The sequence below is a fragment of the Camponotus floridanus genome, unplaced genomic scaffold (genome assembly GCF_003227725.1).
Source record: "Camponotus floridanus strain SB8 unplaced genomic scaffold, Cflo_v7.5 scaffold202, whole genome shotgun sequence".
NCBI lineage: Eukaryota > Metazoa > Arthropoda > Insecta > Hymenoptera > Formicidae > Camponotus > Camponotus floridanus.
The window spans coordinates 186830-213079 of record NW_020229329.1 but is presented as its reverse complement, the minus strand read 5'-3'; the positions used below and the strand labels follow the sequence as shown (position 1 = coordinate 213079).

General features: G+C 32.4%; 1 protein-coding gene across 4 annotated transcripts in view; it reads left to right on the top strand.

Moving 5' to 3' along the window:
- The window catches only part of LOC105250857 (lachesin), a 34138-nt gene that overhangs the window by 2566 nt on the left and 5322 nt on the right, over nt 1–26250 (top strand). Inside the window, exons 1-4 of one of the 4 annotated variants that reach the window (XM_011257179.3) lie at nt 11699–11949; nt 18698–18787; nt 21056–21177; nt 26056–26241. In XM_011257179.3, the coding sequence (XP_011255481.2) occupies nt 18703–18787; nt 21056–21177; nt 26056–26241 (393 nt within the window). In that variant the 5' untranslated portion in view covers nt 11699–11949; nt 18698–18702. Of the gene's footprint in view, nt 1–11696; nt 11950–18697; nt 18788–21055; nt 21178–26055; nt 26242–26250 lie in introns of those variants that run through there. The other 3 variants (XM_011257178.3, XM_011257181.3, XM_011257180.3) reach the window with 3 other exon arrangements.

Genomic DNA, 26250 nt, shown 5'->3' with positions numbered 1-26250 from the left:
AATTAATAATAAATTTTTCTAATATTACAATTTTAATATAATTTTGTTACAATCAGTAACTTTATTAATATAGGATCAATTAAAAACAGTGATTGTATGTTTACGCTATTTTATATTGAATTTAATATTATTTTTATCATTTTTAATATTATTTTTATCATTATACCATCATTTATCATTATTTATATTTGAGTTGAGATAAAAAATTTTTAATTAGATTTCTTGAGACAGTGAAAAGGTTTGGTTTATAGTTCAAAATTTTCTTGCTTAATCTGAAATTTACTTAAAATTATTATCTTATCGGAAATTCTCGAACGCAAATTCTGTTATCGCTACACTCTAAAGTAATCGTCCTTCAAGAAAAGCAGATTTCTAAAGCATTGTATAAAATCGTTACGTAATTATTATACGTGATTTTAACGAGTTTGTGAAAAAAGCGAAAAATAAGTGAAAAAGAAATGTTTGATGTAATAATTTTTTTGCACGGTAAAAATTCAACAATGTTTTTTTTTAAAGAAATTTTAAAATCAGATAAAATATTATATATGTTGATTTACATTTTTAAATGCTAAAATATTAGAATTGCACATCCTTTTACTTTGCTCTCTTCGATATCTATTTGACTTTTTAACAAATTTGCGACAAAGTTTAGCGTATCATTGAGAAAAATATAATTAAATTATTTTTATTTAATTATAATATAATTGATTGTGTGTAAGAATTAATACATTATTACTAGCATTATTTAATGTAAAGGAAAATAAAATTTTTTCTAAATTTTGCATATATTTCTGCAAGACAGAAGGAACAAAAATTATTTTAAGATAATCGATAGTTCCTAAATGTATGAGTTTAAGTAAATTTCGCGCAAATTACAATAAATTACAAGAAATTCCTCGGTGAAATTATTTTCAGTGAAGCCGTCGTATCCTTCGGAAGGTCCGCTACGCGTGTCGCCTAGGCTTAATGCACAATGACTATGTCGTGTACCGTTGTGGTTAAATCTATACGTACGAGGGATAAGGGGGATAAGAGGGCATACGATGTATGCAGTGGCTGCGTGATTCCAACTACTACCTGTACAGATAGAGAGAAGGGGAAACGGAAACTATATAGTAGTTGTGTGTGCTAAATGGTTTGCAAACTAATGTTCAAAATTCGGGTATTACCGGGAGTTGTAAGCGAGATGGGAAGGTAGCACACGTCTTTCCGAGGGGAAAGAGTATAGAGAGGGAGAGAGTTGTACCTACTGGCAGCGAGGTCGGCGGTATGTACAATATGTAGTACCTTCGTCTAAAATACTTGCCATAGTGTGTTCCGCACGCGAGCGCGCCATCATGAATTATTAAACAGCGTCCTTTCGTCTGCTGCGTCTTTAATTTCGTTCGTCGAAAAGGAACGTAATATGTATTAACCAAATTTGAAAATTAGATGATTATCAAAATATCTGAGGTTTCAAAAAAAAAATAACTTCAATATAAAAGTACAATTGATTAAAATCACGCGATGATACCGAAACTTGTATGGTACGCATGCGAGCATTTTCCGGCTGAATTTCTTGTGAAGCTTTGCGATAGGGTGCGTGCCAGAAAATGGAAATAAGATTCTGTCCATTTTTCTATGCATAGAAAGTGTCATTTCCTTTGTATGCGAAACAGATATCTTATTTTCCGCTATGTGATCGAAACACGATTTTCCTGAATTGCCTGTGCGCATATAGATTTATAAATCTCCTTCATGCTTACAATGATCGGTTCGTATCACTCAGAGACAAGTCTACATAGTTTACATCATTTCTCGATGCAACAAATGAAGCATAAAATATTAAGCGCAGTAAAAAAAATAAAATGAATATATAATCCGAAAATTAATGGCAAGGATAATTTTTATATACATTTTATAAAATTGCTTCGTTGTAAATATACAATGTAGATTATTAATTTTATTCTTCGCATAACTGCAACGTGTTAAATTGCGTACCTGATACACGTTCCTACGCTATAGTAGATTTGAATGAAAATATATAACACGTTACAATGCAGCAGCGCGTGCTGTACGTCTGGTCACTTTATTGTTGGAAGAAGTATGTTCAAGCCGCAACAGCATTTTGTTGAAAACTCGGCTCATATATATCGGGATCGGTGAGTTCCGCTCGACAAAACAAATTGCTTATACCTCCGATAGAACTTCGTCGGAAGTGTTTGGCTACATATATCGATACTTCATATGGACCGTTTGTTTAACTTCAAAAGTAGGAAAAAAGCGACTCACTTTTGAGACGGAAAACTGAGAGAAATTCCGCTTCCCGAGGGGCAAAATATAAAGGGTTGCGCACTAAGAGATGCGTTGCAAAACTTCTGGATAAATATGTCTTTATTTCAGGATATAATTTCTTGTCCGTTTATCTATAATACATGTGTGTGCAGTTGGTATAATGTGTTTTTACACAAGATAACGAAAACACATAAGTAAAATTAAAGAAAAACGCATACTTTATTTTTTCAAGAATGATGCGCTTACTTAAAAGTATACTTTTGTATAACGAGTTGAAATTTAGATTGCAAAACGCTGACAATGAGCAAGAAGCACGCGAAATTTTCTCTGCTATAGATATTTTTATATAATATAGTAATTATATATATACATGTATATATATAATTTGTATATATACATATATATAATGTAAAATAATGTAAAATTTAATTTAATATGATAGATTACACTTACACGTGCAACAAGTAATTATAAAATATAAAATTACGCATTGTGGCGCTATATGCTATTATGCAATATAATAAAATTGCATCATTATATTAATTATTCTATATATAAAATGTGTATATAATAGCAATAGACTCCATAATCTCAAGAGAAATTCGATTTTACGTAAATTATGATTCTGTTTTCGTAAATGGCAGACTCGTCGCTTGAGAAGATAATTGAGAATAAAATTATCTCCAACGCAATTGTTGAGACGCAACGTTGCGAAAAGACAATTAAGAGTTGTTTGTAGTGCTGTAAAGAAAATTCCAATTTAAATCTAGCAAGGAAGTCTCAGTATGCTTCTCATGATTTAATTCTAAGGTTACGCAAAGTGGACACGCGAAAATTAGAATTTGAAATGTATTATTATTTACAATGATGTATTTAAACTATCCTTTTGTAATTTGAATTACTATTAATTATTATGGTCACATATTAAATATTATATTATATTTTACAAATGCGATTTTGGCGATATATTATATTATAATATGTAATAATTAAGCATTAATAACTCGTGGCAATATATTAATAATGTGAAATTTAATTAGCAGAATGCTCAATACTTGCCACGAATAATTTTAGGTTATTCAAAATTTAATAGTATGGGCGACGTTAACAATAAACGGTTATGACACTACTCAATTTTGTTTAATATTTTAGTCGCGACAGAATCTAATTACATGCATACATATATATATTTTATATATTTAAGTTAGGAGATATTTAAATAAATATATTTTTAAATTTTTATATTTTTCAACTTCCAATCATGTTTCACTAGAAGATTTTTGCATCAATTTTCGCAGATAAATTGTTGAAATACATTTACATATATGTAGGTAGACACACGTTATTGCATTTTATCGGAAATATGCTTGAAAATTTGCACCGGGATGAAGATCACAAAAAATGATAACAATGCATTGGAGGCTTGTCACATTCCTGTACACGTATATAAAAGAGGTAGAATTTTATATCGCCCATTTTCAAAAGCTTGGAGAATTAAGCTATCTTCGTCTCCCATCCACCGTCTTTACAACATTCTTGTCTCGCTCTTAGCACGCTTTAAATACACATGCGAATGCTTAAATTTCCGAAAATGGATAAAGCGTATAATTTATGAATAAATTAATATCTTAAATATGTAAAAAAGAAGATGTTAAACTTTGAAGTCTTTCAATTTTAAAATCATATTAGTAATGATTAAATATACATATATTAATTCATATATTCACAATAATATATAATATATATTATTCATATATATTTAATAATATATAATATATAATTCTCTTTGACAAAGCATATATATAATAATACATAATTACAAATCAGAATATATTTATATTAGCACATGTATGTGCAATAATATTTTTTTATTCCATTTATTCTACATATATGAATATATTGTATATATATTTAGCAATTTAGAAAAAATCAAAGTTTTCATCATATACGCTTAATTTCATTTTTGTTTTTTTTCTAATAATTCAGCAACGATACATGTGCATCCATTCAAAATTAACCACGTGCTTCATACAAATGTTTTTCCTCGCAAAGTACATACTTCAACTGCTAAACATTGACCTTTTCTCGCTGGATCGTCTAAATTTTCCGAGGCAACCAACCGCGCAAAAATGTACACAAGCGCGTGAAGGACAGGAGTAAATGGACAAGTCTGGGGTGGAATGACTTCCCGTTCTCTCGGTGTGGAGGCATTTGTACCGTCGACGCGAAAACGCGCGCGCGCCTCGTAATAAACATGCCAGTGGACGGACTGACTGATGATACCGTTCACCGGTAGATCTATGTTATTGGTTACCTCTCCCGATACCGATGAACCATTGAACACGGCGAGAGAAGGCATCCGTTGTGCCCAAAACTAACGGCAGTAATTATCGCGGTCCCTTTTCTTCCTATCGTAACTCTTCCTTCCGATCTTTCCGGTTTCACGCACGCCCGCACATCGGAAATATAAAACTTATTTTGCCCTATATTTCCCCGTTAGATAAAGAAATTAACCACATGGACAATCATCATGCGAGAAATATGTAATTTAATTTTGTTGTTTAAATTGAATTTAATTGTATAAATTAATTTATTATAAAATTAAACTATTATAAAATTAATTTATTATAAAATTAAACTTCTTAATTATTTTGTAAAATTGATTTTTTTATAATACATGTTTCTCTTATTTGAGTTGATTTCATAATAGAATATTAATTTTGTAATAAAATTTTATAATATAATTCTATTCTCAAATTAATCATAATTTTCGTTTGATGCACACAGATGTTACCTCCTTTTATTCGCTTTGACATTTTTTAAATATGTCGCACATCGCTTTTGAAAATGTGTCGAAAATGTCGCACGAGAAAAATTATAGATACGCAAAATATAAATTATATACGTAATATCAAATACGTCACACGCTATTGGTTGGTAGACTTGCACTTTACATAAATGAAAACGCACGAGCTACATAGTTTCAGAACATTCCGTCGGTTGAGATGTTAGCGGGACGTGTGTAAATAACCCTTTGATCTTCGTTTACATGGCGTGGTACGAAGCGTGTCGAAACGCGTGTTGGATGGTCCCTCACTCATGATACGTATTTAATGTTAAATGCGGTCGTTTGATACTAATCCCCTTATTAATGTCGATTGCGTATCCAATATGCAACAGATACTAAAGTAAAATCAAATTGTTGTAATTAACATTAAATACCCACCGATCAATCTGCGTAATTGCTACTACTTTTTATGTTACTAAAATCAAATTATATTACAATACACATTATGAGTTTATAAAATAATTGATATTACAATTAAATATATTTTTGCAACGAGATATCTCGATCGTAACAAAAGGTATTGCGTTAAAATATGTTGCGTAAAATGTGATGTTTGCGAAATATATAAATCTTTCAGTGATGTCACGTGCTTAAATTCAGGATGTAAAAGAGTCTAGAAATATTGAAGGAATTTGCAAAGAGGAGTTGGCGAAGTCCATTTCCTGAGCAGAGAAGCCACTGCTTGGCATAAATCTTTCCACGCATATCAACTATTTATCTTTGAAATACGTTGGCTAGCGACACGGTAACCGTACGATTCGCGTGCTTTTTCAATCGCAATCACCACAAGTATAGCATATTATTATCATATTCATGTAGTACGATGTTTTCTTACCAGAAATTCCATGATTCATAATTCTAATCACACCGTATTAATCTTCATCCCTGTCTCTTACATTTATTAGATTCAAAATTGGAAATATATAATTATTATGAAATATTATTTTCTAAAAAAAAGCATATTTTTTGTATGATTTTGTATACTAGTATTGCAAAATTGTCAACAACGTTTGATGTGTTGTAATATTATAATAAATTTGGAATCAAAGTGGGATATAATGCAAACGCGGAATGCGCATCGTAAATTGTCAAAATACTTTGACTGTGTATTTGTGGATGATATATAATTTCAACGTAGCATCAGGTAGCTTCGGTGCTATCACGATAACGCCGCTATGACAATTGAAATTGTTATCGGTGTTACCGCATTGTATCATGTTGTCTGTCAGTCTACCTGCCAGATTAACGAACAAAACAAGAAAATATCTGCTAATTGCCGTTTCGTGCAGTAACATCCTCGCGCGGGATTTTATAATATATAATAAATTTTTTATTATTTTTTCTTATTCGTTAATGACGAGTCGTCGTATCACGAATTGCCGAGTAAAAATTTTATATTTTATAAAGCGCAAGTTTATCCATGTAAAATCTCTCGACGGTTTTAGCGAAATCACTTTGCGTTTAGAAGGAAGATTTAATATTTGAAACGTAATTCATTTGGATTACGCGAATGCATTAGAACGATACTGCTGCTCGAATAACACGCTGCAAACATCCTCGCGCTAATTAAAATTGCATCGCGTGACGTTTCTCATTATCGTCATAACGTAATTGGTGTAACTGCCGTCTAAAGAGAAAAACGTTGTAACGTTGTACGAGCGGCGCGTAACCGAAATGCGTTTACCGTTTACGGCTTACCGAACGGAAATCGTATAAAAATTAATGCTTTAATCTACCGCGCGGATTTATTTTAATTCAGTCCACCGTAACTAGCTCGTTTCATTCATTCTCAATCTCGAATTCGTTCGCGTAGATCGAATTGCATCTTTCTCTCCCTCTTCTCTTTCCTGCCTTCCTTCCCACCTGTCTGCGTCACCTCGCATTCTTTTGATTATAACGCCGATTCGTCTTTCGCGCTGCGAAACGCTTAATAGAATCTACCGCGTATTCGCTATTACTGCGTTAACAAATAGAATAACTCTCGTTACTCGAATCTCGCATTTCTCGCGCATTCCAGACAAAACATGAAATCGTTATAGCGATTTGCAACGCATTTCGAAAACAGAGAACGTGCCCGTTTCTCCATCCCTTCTCCTCTCCATTTCTCTTGCATAAATCCTTCTCTCTCTCTCTCTTTCTCTCTCTCTCTTTCTCTTTCCAAAAGCGGGCTAATCTCCCTTCGTACAAACCGATTCAGTTATCCCGTGACGAACTAACGGATACTCCCGTTACTCAGCCTAAATGGATCGATATTTATTCGGGATAGAGGATTCGCGAAAGCGGATCTCTCGTTCGAATCTCTCATTCATATCAACGCGAGATGTTTCCTTTACTGGCTATGAACATTGAACAATCGGTATAAAGTGACTTATAACTTTGATATACGGCTGAATTACATTCGCATTTGATTTACGTCTCAATTTTAATTATTTCGAGCTTGTAGAGATTCATGTAAAATTTTTATTTTGTTTTATTAATGTTTTATTAATTGTGTGTGTGTGTAAATATTTTCGTAAATTTTAATATTATAATATAATAAAGTTATTTATGTAATTATAAATTATTTATTATTTAATTTTTTTTATATATTTATAACTTTTATAATAATTCTTGGTTCAATATAAAATCAATATTTTGAAATCAAAGCTCATATAATATATAATATAATATATAATATAATAACGGCTTATATTATATTTCATATGATAAAATTATATGAAATATATATACAAACTATGTACATCCCATGAAAATTTAATATAAAAAGATAATTTTATAAAAAGATAACAATTTTTTTATTAATATTTTTTCCTTCAATTATTAATTTAATTTTTCGATACGCGATCTTTTTTTTCACTTTGGTGCGTAATCTTTCTTTCATTCTATCATATCATTAAATGAGTTTCCGCATAGAAATAGTGAAAACATGATTCTAAAAACATATGGATTCGCAAAAAAAAATTCGTCGGGAGGAAAACGCGAGGAGCAAAATGCACGTGAAAATATTCAAGCTTGAGATACTATCTTTATTATCATAATTTTTTGCCAATGACGCCTAACGAACGACGCTTAGCGTGTACGATACGTGGTACGATAGATAACAGAGGGTGTCGAGCGAGACAGGTAGCCGAGTAGAAACAGGTAGGATAGATGCGTGGTGGTGAAAAGGGGCATCTGCTATATCTCTGTGTGTGTACCCAGCCTGCGGGGTGCAACTTAATGAGCTTCCTGTGTTGGTTCCGCTTTTAGCGCGTAACTCGTCTCTTGCGCATCCCTTCGCATTCCTCCACCTCCCTCTCCTTCCCCTTCCCTCTCTCCTTCCCCCCTCTCTCTTTCTCTCTTTCTCTTTAGTTCATCCATTGTATCCGTCATCATCTTCCGTCATCACGAGCATCATCACCGATGCGTATATCTCTGGAAAGGATCTCTTCGCTGGAAGCTGCATTAAGATACAATCATAGCGAGTCATGAATTAGCCGTTGTCCAGCACGAGAATCTAATTCTCGGGTTCTGAATATTGGAAGCGGACAGTAACTCGTAGAGAAAAGAATTCCTGTGTTTGTTAGTTTTATAGAATATAATTGTATAAACTTTATTGTGTTTCGTAACTTATTAGCGAAGTTAACTTTTTTATACGTAACCAATAAAAAAATATATGACAATTAAAAAATATTAGATTCGTAAATTTTATCCCACGCAAATTGTAGCTGAAGAATATACGGAAAGATTGAAAAAAATCATATCTCTCGAAAGAGAGAGATTAGTAATATTTATAATTATTCCCCTATAGTAAAAAAAGTCACAGTGATATCACAATAATATGTCACAATGAAATCACAACAAAGTCATGGTGACATGCAAATGTCTGCTTTGTCACCAGTGTGATATACATATATATATATATATATATATATATATATATATATATATAAAAGATCATTTTGTTGTATGTGTGTGTATGTGTGTGTAAATTACCTTACAACATTTTATTTAATATTACAATGATGTCATAGTGACATCACACTTGTGACAAAGCGGACATTTGCATGTCACCATGACTTTGTTGTGATTTCATTGTGACATTTAATTGTCACCGAACAATATTATCATGATATCACTGTGACTTTTTTGTTATGGGGGTTAGAATCTTAATAATTATAAATGATTTTAAATGATTATAAATTAATATTTATAATCAGTCTTTTGCAAATTAAATATTTTTCAATTAGTACAAAACGTAGTCTCGCGATTATTTGTGTAAGCGATGACAGTTTTTCTTCGTGTCAATTAGCAAATACTTTTTTTTAAAAGGAAGATAATTATTCATTACTTGTGAAGTTGTTATCTCAGATAAACTTCCCTTTCTTGTCGTCACTTTGTGTGTATTCTCTCTCGATTCGGCATTAGATTACTCACGCGAACATCAATTCCTCTGCGCGTTCTACCACAATCCCATCGGATCCGCTTTGTGCGGCATCTGAGAAGTAACAAATTCCCCAATTCTTCGATTCCCGTTCTCGTCATGAAACCGATTGTTCGTTATCTCACGAACCGAGGAAATCATGTATCGATTCTTGTCGGGTTACAAGTGTTGTTCGCACAGTTTCCTTTCCTCCTCATGTATCTTCTAATTTTGCTGGTCGCCTTCCTTACTTTGGGCACATTTTTTTTATTACTTGTTTTCTCGATATATCTCACATATGTCACACACACACACACACACACACACACACACACACACACACACACACACACACACACACACACACACACACACACACACACACACACACACACGTACAACTTCTTTTATAATATTTTAATTTTTTTTAAACTTAAGTTATATTTTTATTATCTTAAAACAGTATCATGAACTTTATTTCTAGTTTGATTTTTTATTGAATGTGTTCTTTTCAAGCCACTGTCTTTTATGAAGAAATAAAAAGAACAAATATAAAAAAAATATGATTATTAAAAAAAAACAAATATTATATTTTACTTATTTGTATATTTTTTCTATATGTGAGAACAAATCAATATTTTTTTTCCTTTCATTTTGTTACAATTTATATGGATTTATATGAATTTATACGATTATGCTTTTATTTATTTAAATTTATAAAAGCAAAATTAGATTTTTTGTTTAAGTTTAAATTTCCCAAAAAGGAATTGCTAAAGAAATTAATTTAGGGTAAAAATTAACTCAAGAAAAGTATTAATTTATATAAGTATAATATTATAAATATCAAATGCTACAAATTTACATTAATTAATTACACTAATATAGACAGATAGCTACAGAATAACTGTAGAATAATTGGTACAACATTAAAAAATATATTATTAAAATATCTGTAAAATATCGGTTAAAATATCAATAAATTTTTTGTAAAATTTAGTTATTTTCCTACATGTGGAAGATCTCGAAGAATACGAGAGGTGCATATAGTCGCGACTATATTTATCGCGAAATCCTTTTGTTTGCCGGGCAAATACATAACTAGACGTTATGCGCCTACATGTACGTTCTTTTCTCATTCTGCTACTAATTCTCCACGAGGGCTATCATCTCGTTTCTCTCGCGTTACAAATCCATCACGACGTATTATGGGGAATCAGCGATTCACACACACACACACACACACACACACACACACACACACACACACACACACACACAAAATGTCACTCGACGTTTGAATGTCACCGAACGCTATTGCCGGAGTGATCTCGTGTTGGGAGCAGGAAGAGATGGCCGGATATATCTATATGCAACATCCTGTATTACGCAAAGTGCGACGCCGATTTATCGCCTTTTTACGAATGTAATCTTTTTTTTCTCTTACTTCTTACTTTTTTTTTCTCATTTCTTCGAATGACTCGATTTATCATTACATAATTTTGATTGTTGTGCAGAAGTTGCTCGATACAAACGCGAGCAAAAATTAAATCATCGATTATGTTTTAGACTATGGATAATAATATTAAAGGAAGTTTTATTCTAACATTGTTTACATTGCTCATTTATGTATCGTGAGAATCTATTAGCTTTACAAAATTATCAAAAATAATAAAATTTTAAAAAGTCTCTTTGTATATAATATTATTCAATACTATTCAATAACAGTATATCACGAATGGAAGATTATATATATCATAAATGAGACGCAAATCTTTTCGTGTTAACATCCCTCCCTCGCTTGACTAGCTAATAAGCACTCGTGTATTATGCTCGCATTTGTCCGCATATTTTATTTTCTATGGCTTGATTTAACAGCTGGGAGAATACAGATGTAAGTGAATGTCGTTTCTTTTCCAACTGATGTTTCGATATTTTTCGCGAAGTTGCTATTCCTGAGATTGCTACACGCGATAGAAGAACCCGCGGAAGATGTAACTCGGAGGTAAACGAAAACTGCAGCATCGTATGCAAGCGGGTCGCATCTCGGGATGCGGGATGAGTCACGGTTCCTCCTAACTTTGCAGACAGTTTCAACCACGATCCTTAAGTTCCATCGCGCGAGAGGCGAATTCCCTACGAAACCCATCTTAACCGTTGCTCGACGATGGCGTTACGCTCATCGATAGTCGATTGCTATTTCACGGCGTCCTTTTGCATGCCGGTATGTCACGTTAACACGTAAGGAACCTAGAGCGAGCGAGACAAAGAGAGAGAGAGAGAGAAGAAGAGAGGAAGGAGGCTGGAAAAGCAATTCGAGTTTCTCACATCTTCTCGCTCGTCATTACGTCGACACCGGCCGCTTCCTCTCGTGTCGCCTCAAGCGATGGTCAACCGCATATGAATGGCATGATGTAAGGTTTGACAAGTACGTATTACCTACTCTAGCAAGATGAGGGTAGTTAGTGGAAAAGTGGAACGATTTCTCGACGATTGTGGAGATATATATATAATATATCTGTTTCTATAATAAAAAGTCACTTTCAAATATTGGTTGAGCCATATGAACATATTTTCTTCTCATTAAAAGAATTTTAAGTTTTTTAGTGAAACGCACAAGTATATTTTACACGTATGCTGATAAAAATAAATATTACTTATCCGCAAAAGCGAAGACATTTTTAAGAAAATTAATAGATGTTTTATATTCGCGAATAAGAGCGATTCTAATTCCCTGCGCGCATGTAAAATATAAGTAAATACCTGCTGTAAAAATATTATGTGCAAGAGTGAAAATTCACCGTTAATGAGCTCGGCATTATTCTTTAATATGACATTTAATCCGACAGAAATAGCGCTAGTAAAGTTGCAACGTCAATCAAAAGATGAAATATTTGTGTTTACTGCCACGAGCCACGAGTATCTTTGTAATAAACTAATGTATAAGCAAAACAATTTAAATCTGATGTATTTTATAGAATGTAGGTATATATCACCGGCACGACTTGTCACGGTTTGTTCAGCAGACGACACGGAAACCGAAACGAAGAGATGACCCGCTGACAAAAGTTAGATACTAAAAGATAGTAAATTAAGTTTAACAGGATAGGAGGAGGGGGAGCGGGAGGGAATGAAGAGGCACCGACTCCGGAAAAGCTGGCGAACCTAGACGGACCTATAACTTCTTTTACAGGAACTTCAGTGGCAATCCTTGTAACATAATTAGTAAAGTAGCTCGCGCAGCGATATCGTGAGGGAATATTTATTTTAAACTCAGAAGGAGGAGGAGTAATAGGGAGGGAAAAAGTTGGCCGACAAGTTCGCTGGAGTGTGGAGAGAAATTTAGAGATCGTGAGTTTGACAGCGGGGCCAAAATTCATTTGAATAGAATATTTGTCGCGTAATATTGTAGCGTATATTTTATTATATCTATGCATTATACATATACAGTGACGTTATCGAGATTTGTTTTAATTCCCGAATTTTTCGCGATATTTGTCAGTTGACAATTTCAACATTTGACAGCAATAATATAACGTGAAGCGAATACAATTATTATAGTCGTTTAATCCGGTCACATACCTTTTTGGCGAGATTCGTTTAGCACCTGTGAAATATTTTATTACTGCGTATATACATGTAATTTCAGATATATTGTGAGCGGATTTTATTACATATTTCTTTCGAAATAATATGCTGTTGATCTGTTTAATTTACAAAAAAATTAAATGATGCACATTTCGATGATAAAAATAAAATTGAGATAAACGTAAAACTGAGAAACAAAACTAGTATATTATATAACATTTATACAATATTATTAAAAAAATCATCATATAAAAAATTAATTTTTATCATCTTTTATTTATTTTTTTTCTATTAAGTATATTTTTATGCTAGATATAGAAGTAAAACTCCATTTTATTTATCGAAATAAATGTATGTATTTTTTAAATCAATGTTTATAACGGATTTTTAAGTTTTATGTGTCTATTTTTTGAATCATAAAATCAATTTATAATAAACTTTCAAACATGGATATTTAAGACTATGAATAATAAGACTATGAATATTCTCGAAACGAGAAACGCGCGAAAATAAAAATTATGTATTATCGAGTTTATTATAATCGAAGTTGTGTGATACCGGGATATATTTAACTTTGTACGCGATATGGTAACATCATGTATTTTTTGCTGTCGCAAACTTTTATTATGCACATTGGATGAGAGAGTATCATGACAATCTCATGCATCCTTCTGTTATAAGTCACAAAGAACATCAATAATGAGATGTTATAATTACCGTAATTATATTGAATCCATTATTGCCAGCGTAATGCATAGTTAGCGAAGAAATTTAATATGCCATAGAGTAGATTTCAGTTGTTGCAGTACTATAAGACGCCGTGTGGTTATTGTATAGAAGTTTGTCAGACATGGAATTCGATACCGAAAATACTATAAATAGATAGAATCGCGCTCACACGTGCAAGGAATCGTTATCTTACTTAATTGTCAGGTGATGAATAAAATGTTGTATCAAGATATATACAGTAATATCGTTAATCGAAAGTTTAATTGTTAAAATAATTATTTGTTACAAAAAATAAAATAATACGATAAACATAATTATAATATTATAATTAGTATTGATTTTTTTTCATTATCGAGACTGATTCAAGTTAAAATAAAAGAATGATACTAGAATTCTAGCACATCCCAGGACTTATTATTCTGTCATCTTTAAAAAGTTATGGGTTCTTTTACAAGGTTAAATCTAAGCTGAGGAAGATACGGCAAATTACAAGATTCGCATTAAACTTTTTTGCAACTTATATCGTCGTGATAAGCGTGTATTAAGTAGCGATAAGCCAACGTAGTTTCGAAAATCCTTCGAATAATCTCGAGAACCCCTGTCACACTGCAGCACCTTATCAATAATCAATCGTTCTTTTTGGTCGCGTTAAGGAAAGTTTCGCGATCGTCCACGGAAAAGGAAAAATAGAGAAACGAAGTGAAATACAAGGGAATGACGGAAACTGCAATTTTTTATTGTTAGGTCAAGTCGGGTGAACGGATGAATACGCTATGAAAGTTTTCGGTGTTCATCTCTTTGTATCGGAAATGTGAAATTTTATTGAGAAGAGAAAGCCTTTTTTCAACTAAGTGATATACATCACCTTCGATGAGAAAGGAATCGATGAATCTCCCATTCATGAATGTCGAGAGGATGATTGATCAAATTTCTTTGTTACGAAACGCGAAACCATTTTCAATGTTTGAGGAATGCATTTATCATTGTTTCATTCGCGATTCAAGAATTCGGTATCTTTATAATTAGCGATTGAAATCGAATATTTATTAAGATTAATCAGTACGCTTTGCCAACTCTGTTGTAATTTTAGTACTTGGGAAATTAAATCCTGCAATTTTTTTTAATGTAATGATTTTATATCATTTCTTTAAACATTATCCGATGTACATATATGTATTGAAAATGTATTCAATCTTACTCGGCATTTACATTTTTTAGACAGCTATTAATCGAAAGTTTTATTGAAATGTTTTACGATATTGCTACTTCCATCATCCAATTCACATGCTAATGTATGGATTACTTTAGAACGATAATCCTTAATAGACGCATTATAGATGATTAATGTATTCGCGTTTCTCACGTCGATATTTGATTTCCTAGATAGCTTTACTAGGTTCAGCATTACGTATAGCTTTACAACGTTTCAGCGCTTTGCCAAACACGACGTGTGAATTACTCTAATGGATTCACATATAACGTTTGTAGATGTAAAGATGCGATATTATCTACCAAAAGATAAATCAAATCGAATTAATACATGGATTATCAAATTAACTAGATTTTTTTACCGCGTGATAAGTGTGCGCGTTATAAGAATACATACGTTTACGTATGTAAAATGTATAGATGTGAAATAAATGAAAAAAAAATAATTTTCGTGCATCAAAGTATTAGAATAACGAAGGAATGACTAAAAAATGCTGTCTTATAATTTTCAGCTATTAATAATTATAATTAAAGCTTATAAAAGCCTTCATGAATAAATCTTGAAAATATGTGAATACAAAGATGTACAAAGATGTGAATATTATTAGATGGATTTTTTCTGATTTATTTTTTTTAAAAGAAATTATATATATACTTTCTGTACTTTTGTCATTTTACTTTTGCTCTGTATAATTAGATACTCCAGAAAATATAAAGTTTGGAAAGGATGATTATATAATTACTGAAAGAACAAGAAATATGAAATTTGGAATTATAGTCTAATAATATTCATACTCTTTCATACATGTTCTCTCACATAGCTGCATTCAAAATTTTTTTCTAAACATAGTCCTTGTTTTATGCTTTTATTAATTATTAATGTTTAGATTTAATCGTAAACAAAATTCATGTTTGGATAAAATGTAAAGCAGATGCCCTTAAAAGCGAAGCTATTTACTTCACGCGCAAATCTAAACCGATATTCTTGATTGCTAGCTCGGATATTAAAAGAGGATAAACCCTCGCGGGCGGAAAAGATCCGGCGATCCTCTTGTAACAAAGAACTTTGAATATTTACTTCTTTTCGGGTTGAGATACATGGAGAAGAAACGGACCACCCGCAAATCCGGTGAGAAGATTAGCTGTATGCAAAAGAGCACGGACGGGAGGAGCTGACAGGAGGAGAATTGTATTCGTTAAGTGCACGTGAGAATTGTATCGAGAAAAGCGAAACGCGTAAAAGAAAAAAGAAGTAGGAGCCGAAATAAAAGGTACGCTATGGAAACGTGTAATAGTTCCGGCGGGGCGAATCTGATGAAACGAATGGGTAGGTGGCTTTTATTTCTTCTCGCGTGCTTCTAAAAATCGAAAGTGCTAAAACATGTGGATAAGGAAGAAAAGGAAAGAGAGAGAAAAAAGGAAATACTAGCTAAAAGCGAGAAAGCGAAAGACGAGAAGCCGAAAGTTACCCTCCGATTTTGAGATCTTCGAGTTCTTTTTTCAACAGGAGAAATCTTGCTATCGCTAATATCACTAATGTAAAACTTGCCAGAAATGAAATTGAAGAATTTGAAACTTAATTAATAGGATTTGCAATCTTCCATATACATATATATATATATATATATATATATATATATATATATATAATTATAATTACATAATGGATAATATTTTATAGTATATATATAAATATTTTTTATACTTCTGTAATTTTATTATTAGATAAAAACTTTTATTTATTTTACCTAAAAATTTCACGCGCGCTTTAGACCCTAGAAGTTACCAAAGAAGTTAACGAAAGAATTCTTCTTTTATACATTTCTAATAAAAGAAGAAGAAGGAGAAAACAATCATGCAATTTTCTGCATTTAAATATTTTCACATAAATATGTGTATCGATAATTTCTAATTTTCAATTTTTTTTATACAGGAAACAATTGTTCTTATAATTGTTTGGAAAAAAAATTATTTTCAAAGTTAGCATTTCTTACTATCACTATTAATTTAATAATCAATCTGTACAATCGTACAGATTGATTTTTATATCTGATAAATTTTGTATCTGATTGTTTCTTCGATGAAATGTATAACAAATATATTAATAAATGTATAATGTTCAATTAATTACCGTGAATAATCATACTTTAATTACTGTAATATTATGCGTGCCATTAAACGCGTGCTTTCAAGTAAATTACACATCCTTCAATTTTCCTTCAATTTTCAAACCATCGGATGCGAATGGATATGCTTGATTACTTATCGGAAGGAAATAGTTAACTATGCTTGCGCAAGGAACAAAGTTTCGTGAAATCAAAGGATCTTTTGATATCCTAAAACCGCCCACTGATTCTCGTAGAGGCACAATACACGATTTTACCTTCACATTTATGATCATATACATATACGTCACTTATTCTTATAGAATTCGTTGTTTCAAAGTGTGTAATACCAAACGGATATTAAACCAGCTTCCATATAAAGAGGCAAAGAGAGAGAAAGAAAGAGAGCTTACTATATTAACTTGTCGTTTAACTCGAACATGTATATATGACAGCAGAATTTTTGATGAATTTTTGATGAAAGGGTGAAGACCGAGGGGTCATAAAGGGCAAACTCGAGCGCGAGCAAAATTTCCATTTGACTATTGGACTGTGGTTGTTTGGTATATAACATACCCATCTACGTACCTACATATGAACGTACGCACGTGTGTCCCCGAGACGCGGCATGTGCGTATCGCGAGAGGATACGGAAAGGATGGAGGGAGTCTACCTATTGCCGTCCGGGAGTATTATTACGGCAGTAGTCGGTGGGAAGAGGATGGCGACGGGCAAACGTGGGATATATCAACGGGGTTGGCATTTATGTGGCGACCAACTGTCGAGTTAATATTCACGCGATTCGGAGCTGCCTCTCCCGTTCCTCCTCTTTTCCTCTTTTCCAACCTCGCATCTCGAGCACGCGTCGACGAAGTCGCGAAATTCTCGATTCCGACCTCCAATCTCTCTTTTCGCTTACCTCTCGCTATCTTGTCGCGCTAGTCTTCTCTATATGGTATCTTTGAATGTCTTTCGCTTGCGAGATTTTATATTGTGATAAAAATTATAATGTAATTATAATGTAATTATAATTATATGATTCTTTATACAAATCTGAAATTTTTAAAATTTTAGAAAGATCTCTAGATAAAAAAATCTAACTATGACAAATAAATTAGTCACGTGAATTCAAATAAAATCGATATAAATTATATATTATAATATCGATGTCGTGACACATATATTCTTTTTATTAAAACAATTTTCCGGAGCGTTTCGAGGTCATTATTTGATTATGATATTTTTCACACATTTGATAATTTCTTTTTCATATTCATAGACAATAATTTACAAGTATTATAAGAAATAAATAAAATGTTAATGATTAAAAACAAGAAGAAATCATAATATATAAATATATAACAAAAATTTATAATGAAGAGATCTATCGAATTTCTTGATTCAGATTGTTATCGAATTTTATAATATTTTATAAATATAATTTAATAATTTTGTTTCATTTATTAGCCATTAAGCTAAAACTTTTAATATGTATTGTTTCTGCAAAAAGTCAAGTTTCGCTTTATTTCACAATTCTCGTTGCAGTACGTATGGTGTATGGCTTACCCTATGGCATGGCATCGCAGAACGTCGCACTGTGCGTCCTTATCGCCGTCTTTCTCCACGTCAGTCTCGGTAAGACTTGAATATATTGCTCTCAGGAAGGTAAGTATCTTCGCGATGTGGATTCTTTGAAAAATAGGAAAAAAAGCATCGGTCGGGAGTTACGGGAGAGGAGAAGCAAAAGTTACGAGTTTTTAATCCGCACGGAGAATCACAGAATTCCTCCTTTTTCCCCGTCTCCGATCGCCACGACAGTATCGTGCCCGTTACTTTTGCGCCGCCTTTCTTTGCTCCAGTTTCGGTAAGAATCAAATGGAATCTTTCCGGAGACATCGCTATCGGTAGCCTCGCGTTTCCGCGAAAGCTTAAAAAGGATCCTTGCTTAAAAAGAAGCAGGAATTGCAAAGTGGTACAAGCCGCCGACTTTTCTCCAACTTTGAGAGAAATGTTTCATACTTTATTGTACATTTATTTATTTTTGATTCATCGTGTGATCAAATATATAAATTGCGAAATCTTTTAGGGGAGGGAAATAATAATTTAATTTCGAGCTTGAAGAAAAATCTAAAATATGCGCTAAAAATTAAATTGAATTCGCGAATATGAGGAAATTAAAGACTCTGTCCTTTATTAAAATAAAACTCATTTAGGAGATACCGGATGATTTTTATAAAAAGACTCCTATTTTATTGTATATTTATTTATTTATTATTGTTATTGATTTATCGCGTGATCAAATATACAAATTGTGAAATCTTATAGGGAAAGGATTTAATAATTTAATATCCTTGAAGAAAAATCTAAAATATGCGCTAAAAATTAATTAATCAATCGAATTCGCGAATGTGAGAAAATTAAAGACACTGTTGTTCTCTGTTAAAATAAAACTTATTTAGGAGATACTGGATGTTTATGAAAAAAATATAAGAAATACATAAATAACAATTTATGTATTAATTATGTAAATTTTGAGGATTTCAACTTTCTTATTATTGAATCTTTTCAAGTTTTCCATTTTATTCGATATTTGTGTCAGGTTGATTTCTCATTACATAAAAAGATACGAATCTCAATGCATGAATCGTCGAACACTCGACTTGCATGTACGGACTAACAAAAATGCTATCCGGTCTTCGCGGTAGCTTTTCCGCGCGATAGATCATGATAGATGATGATTACTTCACAAGTCAGCGAACTTTCGCTCGACCGTGTTCCACGTGATTAATAAACACCCCGTTTCTCGCAAAACTTTCTCCCCTTTCCTTCATATTCGCGTGTTTGCTTCGAGAAGTTAACCGGGAAGGATATAGGAAGAATACATCTTCTTTTTTGTCTATTAGATTCCATTTTGTTATTGCGAAGATGATCAATGCGCGATTTCTGCGTGAAACATAAATATGTCGCACATCGAGTTAACATGTTGCCACGTGAGGGGAATATTATTTGATATAACACTGGTAGCTAAGAAATTTATAAGGGTTCGACGTGGTCAATAAGCACCCTATTTTACATATTGACTTTTTACGTAATACAATATGTGAATCATTGATCATTTTTTAGGAAACTTAGAATTTAATAATAAAATGAAAGAAAGAAACGGAACGCAAAAAAGGATATATAAAAAAATTATCGAATTTATTACAAAATTATTTATTAATTTATTAATTAACAAATCATTGATTTTGAGGTCATACATTCTTCCATTTCTATATAAAAAAGGATACATATACTTGAAAAATGTAAAGATTTTCTAAAATCTTTTAATTGTGATTAATAAGATTTCTTCGTACTATCAATGTTTTTGAGAATATAATATTTTTTAACTTAATTGTCTCATTTAATTAAAATATTTAATGCGCCTCGTTCTACATGTACATATGTTTTATATGTAATAACGAATTAAAAAAAGAATATAAACTAATTTGTGTTTATTGTATCAACAGCTAAAAACATATTTTTATTTTTTCAAAAACTAATTTTTGCTAAAAATTAAAATTTCCCCAATTATCTCATATATTATGCTGGACACTAGTCAGTGATATATCAAATATATGTAACACAGAAAGAATCATGATTATCGCGAGGTGAGATGTGGTCGGCCGGTCGCTCGTTACGTGCATAAATAACGCGGCGATCTGGATTAAATTTTGCGCTCGCGCACGCGGCGCAAAAAGATGACGGGCATTCGGCATCCATTCCCGAAATTCCCTCTAATGCGCCGTTCATATATCATATTCGTATCGGCGGCAAGTTGGTGGCTGAGAGGGCTAATTAAGGATTAACTTTATGGATCGTTAGCCATAATCGTTAGCGCATATAATCGTTAATTGCATAATTCAGGTCAAACACCGCCTAAATCTGAGGTCCTGCCCGAATTTCTGGCGCTCCTGGAAAATCACACGGTCACTCAAGGTCGCGACGTCTTCTTCACCTGCGTCGTTAATCATCTTCAGTCTTATAAGGTAAATGTACTCGTACTGTTCGCGCGCGTGTAATTATGTAGTCGATTAGGGATCGTTTGAAATAACTAGTAATGTGACCCACAATAAATTTTATTTTTGCAAAATATACTGGATTTTACTATAGGTAAAAAAAATAATCGAATCGAATTACATATTCCATTGCCAGTTATTAAACGCAAAAATGTCTATCTCCGTTAATTTGATTGCGAAATGATATGTTGTCAAGTGCTTCAAATAAAAATGTCATAACACAAGAAAATAGCAACACGCGATAATGCGATAAGAAATATTTTTTAATAGATAATTGAGAGAGAAGAGTAAAACCGTGGGAACAAAATTAATATTTTATTAAAATTACTAAGCTCTTTCATGAATTATAATTGCATTCTTTCATTTTTAAACAAAATTCACATTGAATATTTTAAAAATGTGAATTTTTTATTTTAACTCATGCGAAAACTATTTTATCCATCAGTTTTATCGAACACTGTCATTTATATTGTATGTTACGCGCGCGGTAGAAAAGGCCGATTCGTATATAGAGAGATAACTTAGTTCTTGTAAAAATGTCACAAGTATTCTTCGACAAGTATTTTCAACCCCTAAGAGAGAAGCCGCGAGCGACGCCACAAACGTCAAGATGTTTTCCTTGGATTTGAATAGCGAAACAATGCAAATCAAGCGGAACCATTGAGTATTCGATGTATTTTCCAAAGACAAGAAAGGCAACAGAACGTATTGTCGAAACTATAGGATGTAGGAAATAGACTGCGCATATCAAATAAATTTTATTCCAAAATTAGAAAAAAAAACACAGCTTTAGGAAGTCTGTTTTTTCCTTTCAAATGTAAGAATGGAAGGAATTATAAAGACATGTGGGAGTTGTAGACATATAAATAGACTGTCAATTTAACACATCTAACAGAAATCAAATTAAATATACATTTCATAACATACATTTTATAATATGCATTTTATTTCATAATGTTATATGTGCATAATCCGCTTATCTTTAGGCGTTGTAATTATTTATAGGTATTTTTTTATTTTAATAATAATCATATTTATAACAAGTAGCATTAGCTGTATGATTATAAATATCATAGATAATATAATTAATTTTAAAAATTTATTTCAAAATTCGATTTCATCATAAAACCAAATTTTTAAAAGAATTTGCAACACATAGGAATAAATCCACGAAAAAATAATATTATGTGTACTTGTTTATATTAATAATACATTTTAATATATACATATATATAAACTCTCTCTTTTTCCATATATATAATAGTTTAGAATTTTTCGTATCGATTAAACTAGCTATTTATACAACCTTCCTTTCTTTATATTTGAATTACAATAATTACAGCAACCTTCTCAAATAAACAAGATGATATAAATAAATAAAATAAAAACGAGGATAAAAATTAATAATGATATATTCAAATAATGATAAATCTTTCGGCGAAACTAAATTCTATTTTTCCTTGGCGCATCATTCGTCACTAACTTTCAATTTTTAACTTTGAATATCTTCGTATTTAAATCTCAGATTAAAATTCTATTAAAGTAAAGTCCACTTGAAATTAGTTATAGATTTCAGATTTCTTGTCTATTTGCTCTTCCACGAAGCTTGGTTTATGAAGAAAGCCCTTTATTTTCAACCGTTGATTACTCGAGAACTACCTCTTTTTTATTGAAGAAACTCACGTTCAAATTAAATGAAGAATTTATCACTATAACCATGAGATCCTTATAATTTCGCGCGTCTTTCAATATTTCTTTGTTTTATTGAATATTATCTAATTTAACTATCAACAATTTGCAAGTTTTTCGCGATTCTGCCAGTTTATCGATCATAATTTAATACGGAAACGGTCTCTCTGTATTTATAGTCACTCACATGCAATCACTCATCAGTCTGTGTTTTCGCGTGTGTAAAAGGTGTTCGGTTGTATATACTAGAGTCCAGGGAATCCCTTTTGGGACAGACGCGACGAGTAATTCACTTTCAAGAAGAAGTCTAAGTTTGATTGCGCGCTCAGATAGCGACAATCTTTCTATCACATTTCTAACGCTGTCGGAGCGTGCTTGCGTTAAAGGAAAGGATGGAGGAGAGATGTCTTGTCGCTCGCGGCTGTGCTCCGAAGAGTTTACCTCTTCTGTCTCTCTCTTTCTCTCCGGAAAGAGAAAGGAAACGACGGAAGAAAGAACATAAATCAGATCCGCTAATATAATGTCGGTGAATAGCCCTGATTTTTGCCACCGAACACCTTCTCATGTTCCTCGCGCAATTGCATCGTTGTGCTGACTTTGCGACATCGTTTATGTGCACCTTACGCACTTCAGCAAAATGACGATTAGATGAAAAACTGTGCAAATAATATTTTTTCCTCGTATATGTAATTATCAGTGTCGAATTTAAATTCGTGCCTCTATAACACATTACATCGTTTAGTATAAAATAAAAAAAAAATTTCTCTTTGATAAATGATAGTGATGACAACATTTAAATTATTTTCATTAACAGTAAATTACTCGTATATGAAACTCTTCAAACTGTAGCTTGAGTAGCTTATGTGTGTAAAAATCCAGACCTGACAACTGTCACACGCGAGACGAAAATCGCGGAAAAAGATAAAGTCCGAATTGCGCTGCAAAAAATCTAACGACTTTTTGTGCATTCATTTGTATACATTTTTTATATGCCATTTGCAATGTATTTATCTGTATGTTTTTCTGTTAGAGTTTCGGAAGTTTTAATATCAATTTCGTTAAAATTTCCGATAAATGATTCTGATAACCTAACCCGTTTACCATCTATCTCGTTTCACATTCCATCTCGTTTAGATATATTGTTGACGTAGAGAAACCTCGCGCACACGCAAAATATTATATTTTTGCACTCTCCGTTTTGTTTAATCAATCTACATTTTTCGTGATTTTATTTTTATGCGATACATAGATATTTTATCTTCCATATCGAAAAGATATATTTACGCGATTTAATCGCTTATTCATAAAATAAAATTTGCCACGTAGACAAAAATACACATATATACTTGCCGTCGAAATCTGTTTAATTTGACAGCCGTCTGTGTCGTCGCGTTACTCGTATCCATGTCTCGTGTATCCCGTAACATCTAATCTCAGAAATTTAACCCTTTACAGTCCTATGTAGCGTGCAGCCGTACCTAAAGCTTCAGGTGTCTCTCCACGGGAATTCAAGCCGTGCAATTAAATGTGAATTGAGTTACGTCAGTAAAATTTGTTTCGAATTAATCGAGAAATATATCTGCCTTTTTTAAATATAGAATTAAAAAAATAGAGCTAATGAGAATCTTTTCTTAGAAATCTGTGCAAATGCGGATAAATCTATAATATTTGAGAAAAATAAGAAATCCCGCACATTTTACACATATACATATATACATATAAACATATATTTACATATATACATATTTATATATATATATATATATATATATATATATATATATACATATCAATATATAATTGAACTAATATAATCATCTAACACCATCGCAAATGCAATACTCCGAGTATACTATTATAGATCTATAGTCGCGCGAGTCAGATCCCATATTGAATGTCTATAAGGACACCTGCCAATTACTCTTGGTCCACGAAGGATCATCCCTCGGGGGAAGGAGATTCAGACCGCGACAAAAGCGTGTATGTATTTCCAACAGGTAGATCGCGATATCCTTTCACGCGCATTTATGCGCATCTTAAATTCTGTCGCTGATCGAAACGCGGCAACGCGAGCTTTTGTTCGTGGTTTAAAAGCCTTTTCATTCGCTCCATGGCTTCACCATCGTCTGAAATATGACAGATCGAGCTATCGACCGGGCGCGAAAGAGGAGGAACCTAGAGAAGGGCGATGTAAACCCAAGCGGAATTTAAGAGTGCAAAGCCCCAACGTCGCGTCACCGACCGGTATGAATACCGATAAGCGCCTTTCGCGAGTACCGCGATGCTTTTTAAGCACCGCATCCGGTACTAATGAAGGGTGCTCGTTCTTCTCGCGTAAAGTGACCCGATCTTTTCCCCGTGCTCGCGCTCCTTTCTGTAAAATACAACTCTCTGCGCGAAAAAAAACAAAATTCTTTTTTTTTTCTACAACACACGTTTCTGCGTTATTTATCTTTATGGCATCCTTTGTTGCGTTTATCCTTTTGTTGCGTTCATATAAGAAGGTATTATTATAGTGTTGTGTGGAAAAGAATTATTGATTATATAAAGCCATAGAAAAATAATGCATCACGTTTGCTTTGTACAAAATTTCAATTCATTCTTTATTTTATTTTTGCAACAGTTACATATTCACGCAGTAATTATATGTATAAAATTCCCATCATTCTCGAATTATATATAATCACTGTCGGCACAACTCGGATTTTATAAAAAATTAATTTATTGGTTTTTTTATTTAACAATCGCTTACGTACATATATGTATATTTAGCCTGTTGGATGCGTAAATATCAAACGAAAATATTATTTGACAACATTGCGAGCTAAATTAAATATATATTTTTCAACTATTGCGATTGCTAAAGATATATTTTTACATTTGAATGGGAATACGAAATATTATTTATAAAGAATGGTTGTTACAAAATATTTACAGAACGTTACAAAATATAATTTATCATACCATAATAAATTCATAGCGAATATATTGATTGTGTCGTTAAACGTTAAATAATTAATAGGCAGAATAAATCAAGAGAGATATTAGTTATAATTTCTTTAATATATGTATGGATTTTTAAAAATATTTTTTTACAATTTAATCATATGATTTATCCTATTACGAGCGAAATGAGCAATTTTGTTACGTCACGCACAGGTCGCCTGGATAAAGTCGGATTCGCGTGCGATTTTGGCCATTCACACGCATATGGTAGCGCAAAATCCACGCTTGTCCGTCACTCACAACGGCCATAACACATGGAAGCTGCACGTGACTAACGTTCAGCCGAACGACTCCGGCACGTACATGTGTCAAGTTAATACGGATCCCATGAGGAGCCAGGTCAGTAGA